Source organism: Podarcis pityusensis (genome assembly GCF_964106645.2).
Source record: "Podarcis pityusensis genome assembly, chromosome: 3".
NCBI lineage: Eukaryota > Metazoa > Chordata > Lepidosauria > Squamata > Lacertidae > Podarcis > Podarcis pityusensis.
The window spans coordinates 94,749,409-94,767,442 of record NC_138026.1 but is presented as its reverse complement, the minus strand read 5'-3'; the positions used below and the strand labels follow the sequence as shown (position 1 = coordinate 94,767,442).

The 18,034-nt window shown below is 45.9% G+C and overlaps 1 protein-coding gene across 1 annotated transcript in view; it reads left to right on the top strand.

Annotated features, from left to right (window-relative positions):
* Positions 1 to 14,734, top strand: part of RRP15 (ribosomal RNA processing 15 homolog) — a 37,182-nt gene extending 22,448 nt beyond the window's left edge. Inside the window, exon 5 of the mRNA XM_081000613.1 lies at positions 14,199 to 14,734. Coding sequence (XP_080856739.1) covers positions 14,199 to 14,360 — 162 coding nt within the window. The 3' untranslated portion in view covers positions 14,361 to 14,734. The remainder of the gene's footprint in view (positions 1 to 14,198) is intronic.
* Positions 14,735 to 18,034: the final 3,300 nt, after the last annotated feature.

The window sequence follows — 18,034 nt, the reverse complement described above, 5'->3', positions numbered from 1 at the left end:
GTTCCAGTAGGGCATTTGTTTTGTAGAAAGCACACAACAAAGCTTCTGAATACATTGTCCTGCAAGGTCAAATGCCTATTCCCACGATTGTAATCTGTAAACAGCTGCCGGCTCCCTGGAGTTGGTTACAGTTTCACAGTCTCCCTCTAGGGGGAAAACTTCTATTTGATCTTGCAACAAAGTTTCCCTTTTTGAGATACTTTGTCAATATTTGTTCCTTTGAAATGCGAAGGGAAACAGTGGAATCACTATGTTTCTCTTCTTTTAGCTATCTGTCAAAAACGTTTGTCTCTGGTCAATGAACTTCAAACGTCAGTCCTGACACCCCGCTCCAGGATCAGGACGGAGGAAAGTTGCTTTACTTTAAACTCACTTTAAACAGTCCAAAAAAGATCCCCCTTCTTCTCCTGCTGTCTAAGGGGGGTTCCACAATTTTAAATGATGAAATCCAATCCTTTAAAAGTGATTTTCTGAGCTCTAGTTTACGTTGTCTTTGCTTTATTCTGTCTACAGAAGGCTGACTTCCTGTTTAGACCTTCCCGTTCCGTACCAAATTGAAATAGATTTTTAAGATCCAATTCCTTTCTGCTCGCAAGTCCCCATCTAATGTCCAGTTGTTCAAAGTCTAAGTACTCACGGGTGCTTATTTTAGAGTCCAAATTGTCCCAGGAAAAAGGCAGTGCTCTCCGGCAACGGCTATGCGGCTTCGCTCCACGGAAATAGCAATTGACTCACAGCACCGCGCCACTTCCCCCTCTTCACTTCGGAGCCTGTTAGTGGGTTCCTTAGCGAGTTGGGGGGCGCTAAAGGTGCCCGCCGAGTCCCATGGTCACAGGCTTCATCCGCCTGTGATTTTTGAAAGGGTCCCCGCTTCGCCGTAGCGGAGAAGACCCGTTTCCCGCGGAGCTAGTCCCTCCAGTTCAGAGGGAGTCCGCCATTGCCGATGGCGCCACCCCGGAAGTGGGAAAGCAGTCTAGTTTTATCCCTGTTTACTCAGAAGCAAATCCCGTCAATCTGTTAGTGCCCTGGAATTCAGCAGCTTGTACTGGGGCAGTGGAGGCTGATTCCGTAGGGCCAGTGGGGCACTGCCCCACCAAACACATTCTGCCCTCAATTTCTACCTGCCTGCCTCCTTGCAACCAGGTCAAGGGGTTGGCACTGCCCATCAGCATCCTGCTCCTTGGGCTTAGTGTTAATTTTGTAGAGGAGGAAGCAGGGAAAACCAGGGCATGAAACACTACTGGACTGGAGGTTGGAAAACATGAGTTATTTGCCCATTTTTAATGTATGTGCTGAATATCTGACCTGATTAAATGAGCCGCCACTGACATGTACCAGTGCATAAACCAAGGGTGATGGTCTTGGGTTGCTGCTGAACCCTGAATACCAAAAATGGAAGAGTCAGCAGCTGGAGAGGAATAGTATTGGAAGCAACTGAATCGTAATTGGGAATACTCATCTGTCAGTTGGATTGTGCAGTTTCTGTCCACATACATTTAAAGCAGCATGGTGTGAAAGTGACCATTTCCTCCATGTCAAAGAACTGCTATAGAAACTGTGCACATTCCAGCTGATAAGGAGTGAATGTGGTCAGGAAAAAACTCTGTCATAAGCAAGGTAGATGGGATGAAACTGGGAGTAAGTAAGGTTGCATCCAAAGGCCTGATGTTAATTGTGGTGTCCACCACCTGTATCATGCTTTAGCTTGCCCTGCCAGATCAGACAAAAGACCTGTCTATCAAAGCATCCTGTTTCCTACAGTGGGAGACTAGATATTTTGGGAAAGCACCCCAGGCGGGCAATGAGCACGATATCCCTGACTTGCTACAATTCCCTAGTGACTGGCATTCAGAGGCAGCCTTCCTCTGATCCTAGAAGTGCTGTATGGCCCATTGATGCCCTCCGTGCATGTTTCTGATTAAGTGCTGGGCTTAAGCTTGCAGCAGCTTCATCCTTGGTCAGTGTCAACCTGAAGCATGCGTTTATTCGCCTGGTTTGAAACAGAACCCAAGTGAGGCTGTTAAATATTGGGTGTACATGGAGACAGGTTGCCTTCCTTGGGTGGTCCCCCAGCAAAGACTCAGAACTCGAACCTGTAATTCCACAGCTCTGTGGCTAATTAAAGCAGGACAAACACAACACTTCTGTGTGCTGGAGATGAAGTTATCCAGAATAGAATGGAGACCAGGTGCTGTAAACAATTCTCTGCGATGTTTGCTTACTGGGAATGCTTTCCAGCAGCTGTAGCAGAGCCTCCTGATTAAGAGCTGCTGATGGGACTGTGGGTGTTCAATTGTGTACATCATTTTTCACATTTGTGTTTTGAAGCCAGTATAACTTGCTGCTTGGGTTTTGTTCCAAGACAGCAGTGGCCAATTCCATCACCCACCCACCCACCAATTGAAATTGCATTCTGCAGAGAGACTGGAGTTTATTTTCAGTATGGCTCTCAACTGACTGAAGCCTTTTTTTAATGATTTATCACTTGCCTTTGCTTAAATCTAAATGCATTTTGCCTATTTCCAAAGCTGTAATGCCCCTTTGAGGCCCTAGAGGGATTTTTGTTTCTTCATCGTAGAAATTCTAAATGACCTGATAAACCAAAGTTGCCACATGAAAGAAATAGTTGTCTTTAATATTCCTCCTCATTTTGGGGACCTGGGATGTACAGTAATTATTATAGTAATGCACCAAAGTCAAAATGGCTTAAGAATGAAGCAAGTTCAAGGCCTATCAGCCAGCATTAGGGAACACTTAAATGCTGTATTGCCATTGATTCCCACTGCCTGCTGTTTGCTTCAGTTACCTATTTTTACTGAGGAGGGGGGTGGGTGAGGGAGGTCAAGTTTGTTCCTGATGTGCAATGTACATGGTAGCTACAAATGCAGATGGGAAGGAAAAGCCATCGTAAGATTTCCTTTAAATCTCTTTTTGCTATGGAGAGCTGCTAAGTCGATACAGCTGGGAAAGCAATGCCCTTTTCAGTCTCAGTCCCACTGATTCATAGGGAGCTTAAATGTTCAAGCTTGCAGCGGTTGTATTTAGCCATTCTTAGTATATAGCATCCTCTCAATGTCCCCGCTGATGTCTTTGCCTATCAAAAACTTGATTTGTTTTTACATCCAAAGACTGCTCATGCCATCAAGAATTAAAGCGGGGGAAATGGGTACTGTGATGGGACGATGAGCTGCTTGTGTGTAAAATCCTAGTCCCTCAGAGTTTGGTCAAGTTTGCAAACCTCTGTCTGTAACGGAGCCCCTTAAACATGGCTCCGTCAGTCGCTGGCAGATTCCGACAGTGGTTGCTTTCGGAATCGCTTCCAACATAAAAGCTCCTTAACGGAAACACGTCTTCTGGACTCTCTGCGTGACAGTTTCCGGCGAGGAGTGGGTGTCCCTACAGGAGGTCCTGAAACCTCCCCACTGTTTTCGCTGGAAGTGTCTCTGAGCCATCCCTCCAGCTCACTTTCCCCCAGCTCAGCTCCTCTCCCCCTACTGGTTCCCTCTTCAGCTGCTGAGTCTCTCCCAACCTGTGTGAGCCCTTTCACTTCCCTTCCTTCCGATGGCAGTTCCCTGACATCCACCTCCCCTCCAGGGCCCCCTTCATCCCCTCTCGCCCCCTCCTCTACGGGCGGTGAGGAGGCAAAACCCCGGAATGAACTTCCTTCATCTTCCGATGTCCCGAACACTTCTCTCCACCTGTTGCAGTTCCTGGTCTCGAAGTACTCCTCCTCCTCAGAGTCCATCTCCCCTTCCCCTTCCGAGTCCGAGAATCCTTCCAACTCCTCCTCCTCATCGGTGGTCCCAAAGTATTCCCTCCGGAACCTCTCCACAGGCTGAGGTTTCCTTGGGAACCTTTGATGGAACGTTTCTATCAATACCTCGTCATTGATATCTTCTGCCATTACCCAAGTGTTTTCTGACTCCGGTTCTCCTTCCCACACTACCAAATACTCCACCTGATCCCCCTTCCACCTGGCGTCGAGGATTTCTGCCACATGGCTGCTGCATTCCCTTTCTTCTATGACCGGTCCCCGAGTGGCCATCCCTTCTCGTCCCCCCTCATACGGTGACAGTAACGACCTGTGAAATACTGGGTGCAGTTTCATGTGGTTGGGTAACCGGAGCCTGAAAGCCACTGGGTTGACCTGTTGAATGACCTCAAAGGGACCCAATCTCCTGGGTCTTAATTTCTTACAACCTCCTTTGAACGGCAACCCTTGGGTTGACAGCCACACCCTATCTCCCACCCTTATGGTTTCACCTTCCCTTCGGTTCTTGTCTGCCTGCCTCTTGTATTCTTCCTTCGCCCTTTCTAAGTTGAGTTGGAGCTGACGATGGATTGCTTCCATTTCTTCTACAAAATGCTCGGCTGCCGGGACGCTCCATCTCTCCCCTTCTCCCCCTGGGAAAGCCCTGGGATGACACCCATAATTAGCCAAGAAGGGGCTCATCCCTGTGGACACATTCTCGGCATTGTTGTAGGCAAATTCCGCCAGCGCCAACTTTTCTACCCAGTCATTCTCTCTGTCATTGACATAACACCTCAGGTATTGCTGGAGGACACCGTTTGCTCTTTCCGCCTGCCCGTTGGTTTCAGGGTGCCGGGCAGTCGAAAAGTTGACCTCCACCTGCAGTAAGCTCATGAGCTTCCTCCAGAACCTGGAAGTAAATTGTTTTCCTCGGTCTGAGACCACCCTCAATGGCACCCCGTGCAACCTAAAAATGTGTTCTACAAATAACTTCGCTGTCTCTTCCGCCGTGACTGCATGCGAGCAGGCTACAAAGTGGCACATCTTTGTTAGTAGGTCTACCACCACCATGATGGCTGTTTTCCCCTTGGACTTCGGCAGATCAGTCATAAAATCTATCGACACTGCCTCCCAAGGTCGTTCTGGGGTTGGTAAGGGTTCTAATAGCCCCGCCGGTGCCCGCCTCTCCCCTTTGGCTCGCTGGCATTGCTCACACCCTCTTACATACTCCCGTACATCTTCCCTCACCTTAGGCCACCAAAATTCCCTGGTGACCAACCACATGGTTTTGTGTTGTCCAAAATGCCCCGCCGTGGGGCTGTCGTGCAACTGCTTGAGTACCCTCCCCCTTAAGTCTCCTTCAGGGATATACAGTGCCCCTTTGTAATACAAAGCTCCATTTCTTTCCTCGAAACCCCCTGGTTCCTCTCCCTCACCCCTAAGACCTCTGAGCTTATTCTGGGCGTATTCATCATTCTCTGTTTCCTCTACCAGTTCTCTTTGTCCCACCAATGCCGCCCCACACACCCAGCGGTCCTCTGGAATGACATGTCTCTCTTCGGGTGCTCCCTCCCCCTCCAAATATTCAGGTTTGCGTGAGAGAGTGTCCGCCCTAATGTTCTCTGGGCCTGGCACGTAACAAATCTCAAAGTTAAATTTGGAGAACTCCTGGGCCCATCTCACTTGCCGTTGGTTGAGCACTCGTGCCGTCCTCCAATACTCTAGGTTCTTGTGGTCAGTGCACACTTGCACCTTATGTTGTGCGCCAATTAGCAGGTGCCTCCATCTCCGGAACGCCTCATGAATGGCTAGTAGTTCTCGGTCATACACCGTGTAGTTCCTCTCGGATTTGTTCAGCTTTCGCGAAAAAAAGGCACACGGTCTCCACTCTGACTCCTCCTTCCCTGGCTGCAGAAGCACCGCCCCAATCGCTCTGTCTGATGCGTCAGTTTCCACTCTCATCGGTTTTTGTAAATCCACATGCAGGAGTTGTTGTTCCGAGGCGAAGGCCCTTTTTAGTTCCTCAAATGCTCGCTCCGCCTCCTCAGTCCAAACGAACTTCTTCTTACTGCTGAGACAGTCCGTAATGGGCGCCGTCAGGTGGGCAAAGTTTCGGATGAACTTACGATAGAAGTTCCCAAATCCTAGGAACCTCTGCACATCCTTCCTTGTTTTGGGTGTTTTCCATTCCAGCACCGCCTGGACCTTGCCGGGATCCATGGCCAATCCCTTGTCTGACAGGCGATACCCCAGGAATTCCACCTCCTTGGTATGAAACTGACACTTCTCCAGTTTCACCCACAGCTGGTTGGCTTGCAGCCTGCTCAACACTTCTCTGACGTCTCTCACATGCTGCTCCTCATTCTCAGAATACACCAACACGTCGTCTAAGAAGGCCACACAATTCTTGTAAAGCAAAGGCCCCAGGACGTGGTTCATAAACGATTGAAAGCACGCGGAGCCTCCTTGTAGGCCGAAGGGCATAACTAAATATTCAAATGCCCCCAAAGGGGTGAACATGGTGGTTTTCCATTCATCCCCCTTCCTTATTCGTATCAGGTTGTACGCCCCCCTTAGGTCCAGTTTAGTAAAAATCTTTCCCTTCCTGACCCTTGTCAAAATGTCGTCAATCCTGGGCATAGGGAAAGCCACTGGTTCTGACACTGCATTTAAGGCCCTGAAGTCACACACAAGCCTCGGCTTGTTCGTGTTTTTTTTATCCACAAAAAACACTGGGCTGCCCCCCACCGCCCTGGACTCTCTGATGAACCCTCTCTTCAGGTTCTTGTCAATGAACTCTCTTAGCTCCTGCATCTCTCTGTCTGACATGGCGTACAGCTTGCCTACAGGGAGCTGTGCCCCAGGGAGTAAATTGATTTGACAGTCAAAGGGTCTATGCGGGGGTAGTTGGTCAGCTTCCCTTTCGCTGAAGACGTCGCGGAGATCTGCGTATTGTCGTGGTACCTTCACGTTCTCCGTTACTTCAGTCCCTGCTAGGGTGGCTTGGGCCCCTGCCAAACCCTTTCCCTCTTTGCAGTGTTCTAAGCAATGTGCTGAACCAAAAGAAACCACTCTCTGATGCCAGCCCACCAGCGGATCATGTAACGCTAGCCAGCTCATCCCCAATATAATGGGAGCTCCTCCCAAGGTGGCCACATTAAACGCTATCAGTTCGGTGTGCCTTGCCACCTTCATTATCATTGGGACGGTCTGCAAGCTGACTTCTCCTCCCAACAGCTCCCTGCCATCGATCGTGGTCACCTGCAGGGGGTTGCTTAAAGGGATCGTCTGTATCTGGTGTTCAGCTGCAAACTCTTTGCTCATGAAATTGCAGGAGCTGCCTGAGTCCAACAGCGCCTTTATCTTTAGAGGGTGTCCGTTTGGCAGCTCTAGCGCCACTTCTATCACTAGGGCGGGTTTAGGAGGTTCTGGCGTGGGCACTTTCACTGCTCTTTGGCCTGGCTGCTGTGCCCCGACGGTGGCAGCCAGGCGTTGGCTTTTACTTGCTTCGGTATTTCTTCCTCTCTTCCCTCCACAGCTCCTACCATCCCTTGCCATTCCTTCCTCTGGGGGCAGACTCTGGCAAAGTGACCTGGCTGTTGGCAGAGATAGCATTTCCGGGCGCCTTTTCCCTCCTTCTTTCCCCCCTCACTGGGCTTTGAAACTGCGAGCGCGCGCGCTGTTCCGATTTCCATCGGCTCTGCCGGCGGGAAAGTTGGCTCTGGAATGTCTGGAATGCGGAACTCCTTCCAACGTTCCCCCTTCCCCTCCCGCCTCTCCAATGCTCTCGCCTCCTGGCGCGCTCCTATGGTCAGCGCTGATTTGGTCAGCTGGTCCATAGACTCCTCCCTGGGCGCCCGGGAAAGTTCGTCTTTCACAGCCGAAGAAAGCCCTTCTTCAAAGAGCATTTGAATGGGTTCCGCCGATAGATCCCACCCCAATTTATGGATCAACATGGTGAACTCAGTCCAGTACTCACGGACAGATCGGCTCCCCTGTTTGCAAGCCATTAACTGTCTGCGCACCACTCCATGTTCAATATCGCTGGAAAACATCAGATCCATGGCGCGAAAGAACTTCATCGTGTCCTTTAGGACGTCACTATTCGCTGCCATCAGGGGTCTAACCCAGTCTCTCGCCCCCTTTTCAAGATGCCCAATCACGAAAGCCACTCGTGATTCCTCGTCAGGGAATTCATCAAACTGCAGATTGAGGGCATATTGCATCTCTGTCCGAAAGCCATGATAGTCTTTGGGCTCCCCCCCAAACTTCTGCACCAATCCTGGTACCTTTCTGACGAGCTGGGTGTCTTTCCCCTTTTTGTCTGCATCCTGAGCCCTCCTCTCCTCAAGCCTCGCCGTCTGCAGCGCTAGCTGGACCTCCAACACCCGGTACCTTTCTTCCAGGCTTGGACCCGCTCCAGCTCCTGCTTCTCCGGTTCCGGCTGGGTTGCTCATGATGCCTTCTCCTGCACAAGCTGCTCACGGAGACTGTCGGAATGCTGTGATGGGACGATGAGCTGCTTGTGTGTAAAATCCAAGTCCCTCAGAGTTTGGTCAAGTTTGCAAACCTCTGTCTGTAACGGAGCCCCTTAAACATGGCTCCGTCAGTCGCTGGCAGATTCCGACAGTGGTTGCTTTCGGAATCGCTTCCAACATAAAAGCTCCTTAACGGAAACACGTCTTCTGGACTCTCTGCGTGACAGTTTCCGGCGAGGAGTGGGTGTCCCTACAGGAGGTCCTGAAACCTCCCCACTGTTTTCGCTGGAAGTGTCTCTGAGCCATCCCTCCAGCTCACTTTCCCCCAGCTCAGCTCCTCTCCCCCTACTGGTTCCCTCTTCAGCTGCTGAGTCTCTCCCAACCTGTGTGAGCCCTTTCACTTCCCTTCCTTCCGATGGCAGTTCCCTGACAGGTACAAGCTCACTTGTGCTGTGGTTTGGCAAACTCAGTGACAGGAGAATTCCTAGGTAAATTCTCAGCTTCAAAGTTTGGCCATGATCCTGTGCAAGGCCAAATGAAGATTTTACATACCTAACTAGACAAGTCACAAGCCCACCCCCCCAAAAAAAATTTTTGGGATGAAGATTTGAATGCTTTCCAATGATTGGCATTCAGCCACCCTGTAAAAATTGCAGTGCCCCAACTGGGGCTGGTTTTATTGCCTCCAAAGGGTTGTCTTGTCTCTATTTTTATTTTACTAATTGAGCTTGGACTGCCAATATGTTTCTACTAAATTGGGGTTAGTTTGCCCTGGTAAATGAGTCCTCAGAGTAATGAGCAAAAAGCTGCTGCAAAACATGTTTACTTGTAAGTCCTTTTGATTTCAGTACAAGAGCTTAAGTTTGCCGTTTCTAAGAAGTATTTCTCACATACACGTTGGACTGGTTGGGAAGCAACAACAAACAATGGTTTGTTATGAGCACCAGTCTTGGGATTTCGGCCTTCCATTGTGCTCTGTGTGTATTGGGAGAAGAGAGGTAAAGCTTCTGCTTCTGGTGTAGAAGAAACTGCAGTTTGTTCCACCAGAAGCTGGCCTTTGCTGCAAGGATAATGTTAGGAAATAAGACAAGAATATCCAGTCTCCATTGAAATTTTGCATGCTTTGATGCCTAGTAAATGACAACTTGTTGAAAACATGAACAGAGATGAGACACTGCACCTAAGCACCAAATGAAATTTACATTTTATTTTTTTGTTTTGCACCAATGAAGCAAATGTGGAAGACCAGTCATCTTCTTTTCTGGGTGGGTGAGGAATTTTGCACACTATTCCTTCAGCCGTATGATTGTATCATTCTTATTACAAAAATGCAAAAAGAAGTGCCTATGTAGGTGTGGGGTTTTGTGAATATACACCTCTCTGCACTGCTGTGCCAAGATACGGATTGTTTTGGCTTCTCAGGAATGTGCCATTTTTGGAAGGCAAGGAATGTAGGCCTTGGCTTAATAAGGTAGAATTAAAGTTGCGTCATGTTGCAGGTGCCAGGAATAAGTTTGTTAGAGGAAGTTGGATTCTGGCATTAGATAATACGTTTTTGCAAAGGGAGAGTCGATGTGAGCTAATTGCTAATCATGTAGACAAGGACCTTATTGTGTTCTTTGGACTCTTTCTCTTCTCTTTTAGGAGAACTGGGTCAGAATCGATTCACATGTTGGCCCATGGGCTGAAGTCAATGAGCACATCAGATGTGCTGATTTGTGTTTGTGGGCTTTGAGTTTTTAAAATACGTTAGGTGGCCTTCTCTATCTATGGGTATCCTCCCACAATACAAGTTTTCCATATGGCTGTCACTTCCATGTAGAAAATCACATATACTCTTCATATACACAGTGATGTATGAAAAGTGCGTATGTCTATTTTGCTATGTAGATGTGGTGCAGAAACTCAGGACTTCTCACTGTACATATAGCAGATCAGTGTTAGAAATTCATATATATAAGCTAGATGCCAAATAGCTCCTTAAACCAAGGTTACAGTCACCAAAATAGAATGTCTCTTGCTATTTGGGGGCAAGACAGCTCTAAAGACTTATTTTTCAAATGTTTGACTGACTGTGATTGATTATCAGTTAAACATCTGGCTACTTCAGATGACAACCCTTGAGAACTAAAAGGAGAAAAGTCACTTTATCTAGGGACAGTCCACATACCTCTTGGCCTATTCCTACCCCCTTCTTCTTAATGGTGACACAGACAATTCATAGTATAAGGATATTCTTCACAACTGTGAGCAGGGGCTGGGGTAAGTGAAGACAAGATACAACAATTTCACTATAATGTTATTTGCTGCTCCTGCTCAGGCTGCACAGAAGAAAGCATTTTGGTTTCTGAAATTCATTCTGATTGTTCAGATAAAAATATACAGTGGTACCTCGGGTTAAGTACTTAATTCGTTCTGGAGGTCCGTTCTTAACCTGAAACTGTTCTTAACCTGAAGCACCACTTTAGCTAAGGGGGCCTCCCGCTGCCGCCACATGATTTCTGTTCTCATCCTGAAGCAAAGTTCTTAACCCAAGGTACTATTTCTGGGTTAGTGGAGTATGTAACCTGAAGTGTATGTAACCTGAAGTGTATGTAACCCGAGGTACCACTGTAACTAGTAGAATTCTACAGGATGTGGTATTAGGGTGTGAAAACAGTCCAGATCCATTGATCCCCAGGCAGGCACCTCCAGATGGTGGAGAGGCCCAGGCATCTTGACTTGGTTGCAAGTGGCCAAGAGCCAGGTGAAGAATGCGCCTAGTGCCTGGCTGATTTCATGCATACATGTGTGCACCCATCAAACACTAGACGCATGAGATCTGTGCTAGTTTCCACCCTGCAGGAAAGAAAGGAAGTGATCTTAATGGTGATGAGGCTTGGTTAAGGAGGGAGTGTTACAGCTTGACAATGGTTCTTGGTAATAGCAAGAACTCTCTTGGTGGGTCTGTGTAAGCCTCAAAGCTTACCAAACCAATCCATAGAATTAATTACAATTGGAACCTAACAATAATTGTAAAGAATGCTATTTAATAGTGGGATGTGAGGGGCAGGGGAAAGGAAGAATGCAGATGGGTCTGGTTTTTGGCAAATTTACATCCTTCTGGAGCAGTCATGGATATGAAGTATTTCATTAATACTTACCTTTAAGTATTATATCCACTATACCTGCATACCAGGGAACTCAACAGGACTTGGGAATTTCTGATTAGATGTGGTTAGAATTATGCTGTTAGTTTGATGCTGAACACGGCTGAGCTGTATTTAATAGGACTGAAAACGAATCATAACTGTGGATCTCTCTGTAAATTTTCTTTGGTAAATGTTTATTAAAAAGAAAGCGCTAAATGCCTTGTTGATGCAGTAGCACTGCAGTCCTATATGTGTCTATCTAGAAGTAAGCTCCATTGAGTTCAGTGGGATTTATCCCCACGTAATTGTATATAGGAATGCAAGCTAAATTTGTTAAGCCACAGGACACGTTTAGCTTTTGCTGCAAAGGCTATCATCGCTGTTCTGGTATGCTACTGCTTGAATTGTAGCCACCACAAAGTGGTGCTGTTGCACTGTATAAAATGTCCTTTTTGCTTCTTCATTCTCAAATAACGGACAACTAGCGAAGTTCTAAATCCTTAGTGAAAACCAAACTTCTGTCTCTTTTATACCTTCTCAAAGTAGCCTCATACTACCTGCTTCCAAGCAAAAAACAAATTCAGAGTAAAATTACCAGTGTATTGCTATCCAGAAATGAACTTGTTGAACAACAACATGGCAGCTTTCTGCTATGGATGATAGACAATTAAGTCATACTCTGAATAGACCCACTGAAATCAGTGGGTCTCCTTTGAGTGTGACTATCATCAGATATTGCCCCATATGATTGGCTGACGTCAAGGAGGCTTTTGGGTAACTAACCAGATATGCTAAATGTTAACTTTGGGGTGAGTTGTTTGTTTGAGGGCTTTATGAAACCCATGTTTTGTGTTGGTGCAGTGCCAGGTAATGTCTTAATGAAGCTGTATCTTGAGAGTAATAACAGAGAGGCAGCTTGGATTGCCACATAGAAGCCTTTTTTAAAAGACACTGTTTTCCCTGGGTTAACTATAGATCAATCCATATTGGGGGGGCGGAGAGGTCAAAGTGCACCATGTCATGCTTGTAGCCTGTCTGAAAATAGCCAGCACTCTTGCTACTTAAGCATCCAATACTGTGTCCTTGCATGCACCTTGTTTGCAGAAATAAAATGAAGCCGATCCTCAGTTCACATGTATTTTGAAATCTCTTGGAATGACACGGAGTTGAGAGTTGCATGCACGATCCAAAAGATTTTTAACTTGATCCACCAAGAGAGATTTGGGAGTATGGGGGAGATGTCGTTGTGCATTCCTGTACACTCTGCAGTGCTCTGTGCTTTCCTGTAGATCCCAGATGTAGTTTTTGCGTTCATCTGCTAGTCCTCGAGTGCTGAGAGATTAAGTGATGTATGTCATGCATGAGCCAGCCCTCGGATTACTACTAAAACGCTGCATTTCTTACAGATGTCAAAATAAGCTCTCTAACATGTTTGATAATGGAGTATGCTGTAAACTATTTACTGAAGAAGCCTCCGGTTAAACATCTTCAGTTTTTAGAGGTGGGAATCACCCTTCTTTGGGGATTCACGGAGCTTATGTGATTGCCATACAGTGCCAAGCACTCGTGGATGAGGCCTGAGTTTCTAGAGACATTTCATGTAGACTTTAGGCCTGCTTTTGGTCACCTCGAGGGACCAAAACCATCAGGAGTTTGCGTGCAATTTTCGGTCGCTTTAAATGCAAATGACCATGGTATCCTATGGCTCGGAATTTGAGGCACCATTTTCAAGTGCTTTTGTTCAGTGGCCTCTTCCAAAAGATGTGCTGGCAGACTGTTCTTCTACTCGGTTGCGTTCATGTTTTGGTGTCTTCCTGGTGGGTGGTTCACCCTGTTCTTAACAGGGTTGTGCTCCCCGCAAAAGGGGCGGGCTGCCTGGGGGATGTTCCAGCATTGTCAGTGAGGCCACATGTTGCCTCTGTAGGCCAGGTTGCCTTTCGCCAGCTTAGGTTGGCAGGCATGCCAGGTATAGGTCTGCTTTGGGTAGATATAGCCCAACTTCAGTGTTCTATGTTCTTCTGATAACCTGATGTTATCAGAACCTGATGGTTGGGCTACTGTAATACCATACACAGGGTTGCCTGGGCCAGGCAACATGATCGGTTTGTAGCAGTGCTTTGTCAGCTCTGCAAGCTGGGTTTAGTTGACTTCAGGGCTGTGAAGGACTCCCTGCTAAGACCTTCAGTAGAGGAAAGTCTTCTCTTGAGTACCGCCACTCTATGGGGTGTCAGGGGTAGCTACTGGAGAAAAAACCCCTTTGATGCTTCTTTGACTTACCGATTTTCTTGCTTTTAAGATGGTTTGTCTTACGTACATTAATTTCTTTTTTAAATTGGATCTTGGGCCTTTCTTTTGTAAGCTCTAGCCATGTGAGTAGGTGTCAGATGTGAGCTATGCAAGGTGGGGTTTGAGTGAAGATATTAATAATAGCAAATTATATGTCGCTCATCTGACTGAGTTGTCCCAGCCGCTCTGGACAGCTTGCAACAGATTAGAAAACCACAGTAAAACATCAAACATTAAAAACTTCCCTATACAGGGCTGGCTCCGGATGTCTTCTAAAGCCAGATAGTTGTTTAGTTCTGTGACATCTGAGAAGAGGGTGTTCCACAGCCGTGGGTGAGAGACTACTGTGATATTAAGAAGGCCCTCTGCCTGGGAATGCTTTCATTACTTTTTAAAGGTTTCCATTACTTTTTAAAGCAAGATCCCTGTAGGGATCAGGTAGCATATCTATAATTCTAAATATAGTCTGTCTTGGATGCTTCCAGTTAAGGAAACTTAATTTGCTTCTGCTTGATATTACCATTCACACTCGTCTCCTTTCCCAACCCTCAGGATGAATCTAAATCGGAAGAGGGACCAGCCTGGAGTATATTGCGAGACGACTTCATGATGGGAGCTTCCATGAAAGACTGGGATAAACAGAGTGATGTGGAAAACGCTGCTGGAGAAGACAGTGGAATCAAGGAGGAGAGTGAAAGTGACTCAGACCGATGAAATCCAAAGCGGTTCAAAAACTAGTGGGGGTTTTGTGGGGTGGTGGTTAATATAAAGATTCTTGGTTCAAGCAAGGGTGCCTTTTTTCTTACAGACGGTCTCTTTGAAGGTTGAGGGGAAACCTGTTTTAACAAGGCATCGTCCAACAATCCTGAAATCTGCAGTATTTCCTCTCTAAAGATGTCTAATTTATACATATTTCCAAAACAAAGCTGTACAGTCAAAACAGCAGCACCTGCCCAGTCGGAAAAAGGGAGGGGTTTTTGCCAAGGTCTCTATGAGTTTAAATATTAACATGATGCTTGCATTTCCACCTCTCTGTTTGTAACTTGGCTAGGTGTTTATCAGTTCATAAAATAAAACAGTGAAATATCCTTACCATGTAAAATTATTTGCTTCTATAGAGACTTAACCTTTCTTGGCTTCGAAAGGCTTTGTAGGTAATAAAGCAACCATTAATGTGTGATTTTGGTCTCTGAGCGTTGATATAACTGGAGACGACCATGAAAACTTAATTTTAAAAGGAGGAGGAAAAGCCAGGAAATGTAGCCATACTGTGTCCTCTCCTTTTTCCATATGTGTGTTTGTGTGTGGAGGGGGTAATGGCTTTGAATTCTCTTTAATATATTAAGTTTGCACTCTGAAAGTTAATTGAAATTTGAGATACCAGGGCTGGGATCCAAAGGACTGTGTAACTAATTCCACACACCCAGGGAGACTTTGGGATTTCTATGCTACGTGATGCATCCCTTTAGAAGCCGAGCGGAGTTTCAAAAACAATTTGTTGCAAAACGACTGTTTTTGTGTTTCTTTTCGAAAGCTTTGTTGGGTAAATAGCAAACAAAATAAAACAAGAGAAACAACAGTGTGTTAAACTGCAAATAAAATTAGGCAGATCCTTCAGCAGATACAGCAAGAAATAAAAGCCGCCGTAATCTGTAGTGGTTGGGTTTTTTAAAATACAAATAAAACCATCTAGGCATGTGGAAGCTGTTGGGCCTAGCTAAAGGATATATTTTGAGTCCTCAGAATTTTCTCATTTCTGGAATGAAAATGATGCCAATGGATTGGTATAATGATAACAACAGAAAAACCGAAGGGAGGAAGGTGACAGAACTTGGCATTCTTGTGCCTGTCCCATCTCCCGTCTGAGATCCTCACCCAATAGCAACATGACGCCTGGAGAACACACTCTTGGCTGAGGCTTCCCCAGTCCTCTTCTGCAGGGCCATGGAATTGGAGTGAATTGCTCCCACTCGCTTTTCTGGCCAGAAGTCATTGACTGGGTTTGTCTTGGTCTTGGTGCCTGACCACTGTTTGATGGGTCTATTCACTGAGTGGAAAGATCCCTCTGATTCAAGGAACTCTCTTAAGAGTTGAAGGGCAGTAGGATGAGCAAGATTGTCTTGGTTCAAGTAGAGCAGGGCTGTCGCAACAGGTCAATCGCGATCTGCTGGTCGATGTTTGGACAACTCTGGCTCCCTAAAAAAAAAACTCAACAACTTTGGCTGCCCAAAATAAGCTCAACAATTCCGGTCAATACAATGGGTAGATCACTGCCAGTGTTTTGGACATTCCTTTAGTAGAGGAAGCAGCTGGCCACTTTCAGCCCTTCAGGTGTCCATCCCAAACTATTCAGTGATTCCCCCCTCTCCCCCCCCCACTGCTGGCAGATGTGGTGACACTCAGCGCTTTTTTCTTTTCCAGGGGGTACTCTTTTTCGTCATCATTAAAATGTGTGGCGCTTACTGTAACAACTTCATGGTGAGTGCCAGCACCTATTTTTCTAGAAAAAAAAGCACTGGCGACACTTTACCTCAAGGTGCTTGTACAGGGAGTTATTTTGAGTGATGAGTGCGGTTCACCTCAGAGGTAAGCTGCAACAGCCACTCAAAACAACTCTACAACCAGAGAGCAGTTACCAGTTGTTAAAATGTAAGATAAGACTCACGCGTCTCCCGAGTTTGGCTACCCGCGTCAACGCAGCTTTATGACAGACCAATACAGTTAAAGATTGTAACAGGTTTTTTCTTGGCACCCTTCTGTCTCTGGAGACAATGAAGGAGTGTGCCATTGGGGGTGAGGTCAAGCCGTTGGGCGGTGGCAGCTCCTGCTGTAGAGACTGCTTTGTTGCAACTGGGGCAGGTAAAGGTGTCCAGTTGAGCTGCGGCAGATGTACCAGGGGCCATCTACTGTACCAGTTAAGGATTAAAAGCAACAGTTATTTTGGATTTAAATCTAGAGCCCGTGACCCCCATGTGCACAGGCTTCAAAACCCACTTGCGGATCACAAGATAATGAAGTAGATGGCTGGGAATGTCTGTTATAATAATAGGCCTTCATGCTTGATGGCTGGGAGATTTGGATGGACAAATTTTCTACAGTTTTCCTACTGTAAACTATTTGAAACTAGATTCTGTTTCTAGGTGTGCTTTTTTTAATATGAGCTTGAAAACAGCCTCCTGCATCTTTAAGCATTTAGTGCCAATATGGCGCTACTGATTTAAACCGCAAGAAACTTGCTCTCAATAAACAAGCCTGCTTTTGAATTCAGTAGAAAGGCACCAATTATACCTAGTGAAATCCTTGTTTGATGTTCCTAATGCATGGAGAGGTGAGGTTAATCTTCCTCTTTAGTAGGGCACCGAAGGAAAATTACATTTGAGCATCTGGATGGGATGGTAAATTGCCAGGTATTGCAGTATACGTCTCCTGTAGCAGCAGATGCAAGCGCTCTTTAATTCGTGATATATATTTTTTAACTAAGGGCTTAGGGCAGGTTACAACTGTTCTTACAAGCAAAACGATTAAACGGAAACAGCTGAAATATAAAACATCAGAGTAAAACCCCAGACAATGTCAATACCAGAATTCCAAATACCAGCTTCAGCTTTTGACCAGCCCTAGGGCAACCCAGATTCCATTTTGTAGCACTTCTTCAAGGGACGATTTCTGTGTGAACATTCAAAAGATGGAAGGGGGGCACACACACATCAAAAACACCCTTGCTTTGTCGGCTTGATGCATGGATGGTGTGGTCAAAGCAAGGCAGCCCCCTAGCAATGTGAGGAAAGTAATTATGAGTTTGAGTATAAGCAGTCACTCACATATACATGCAGTGCATTGAAATTATACTTCGTGAAATTTCTAGAATAGAGAGAGCCACTTTGTGGACCTTTCCACCCAAGCCTCCATGATCCATTCAGGATTACCCTACTAATTTTAGTGAACCCTACTTTTATGGTTTTGCTCTGACCTATAAGTTTGGAGCCTGTTATTACAATTTTCCCCGATACTGTTTTTTTCCGGGGGTTGGACGAGATGACACTTGGGTGCCTTCCAACTCTTAAGATTCCTTTTTCTTTTTTTGAAATAATTTTTATTGGTCTTACAAAATAAATCACACAATTAACATAATTACATTTTTAAAAATCAAACAAGATTCTTCCAAATCTTAGGCCTCCCCTCCATGGGTCTTTTATATATCATAATCAGCTGCATATTATAGTTCTCCAAAATCCAACTCTAAGATTCTATGTTGGTATTTTTGCATACTGCTTAAAGATTCTTAAATATTAAGCCATTTAGAAATGCTTTTAAATAAATATACTCGAAGGTGCCATAGGACTCTTTGTTCCTTTACATATTGATCTAAAATAATCAGTTTTTGAAAA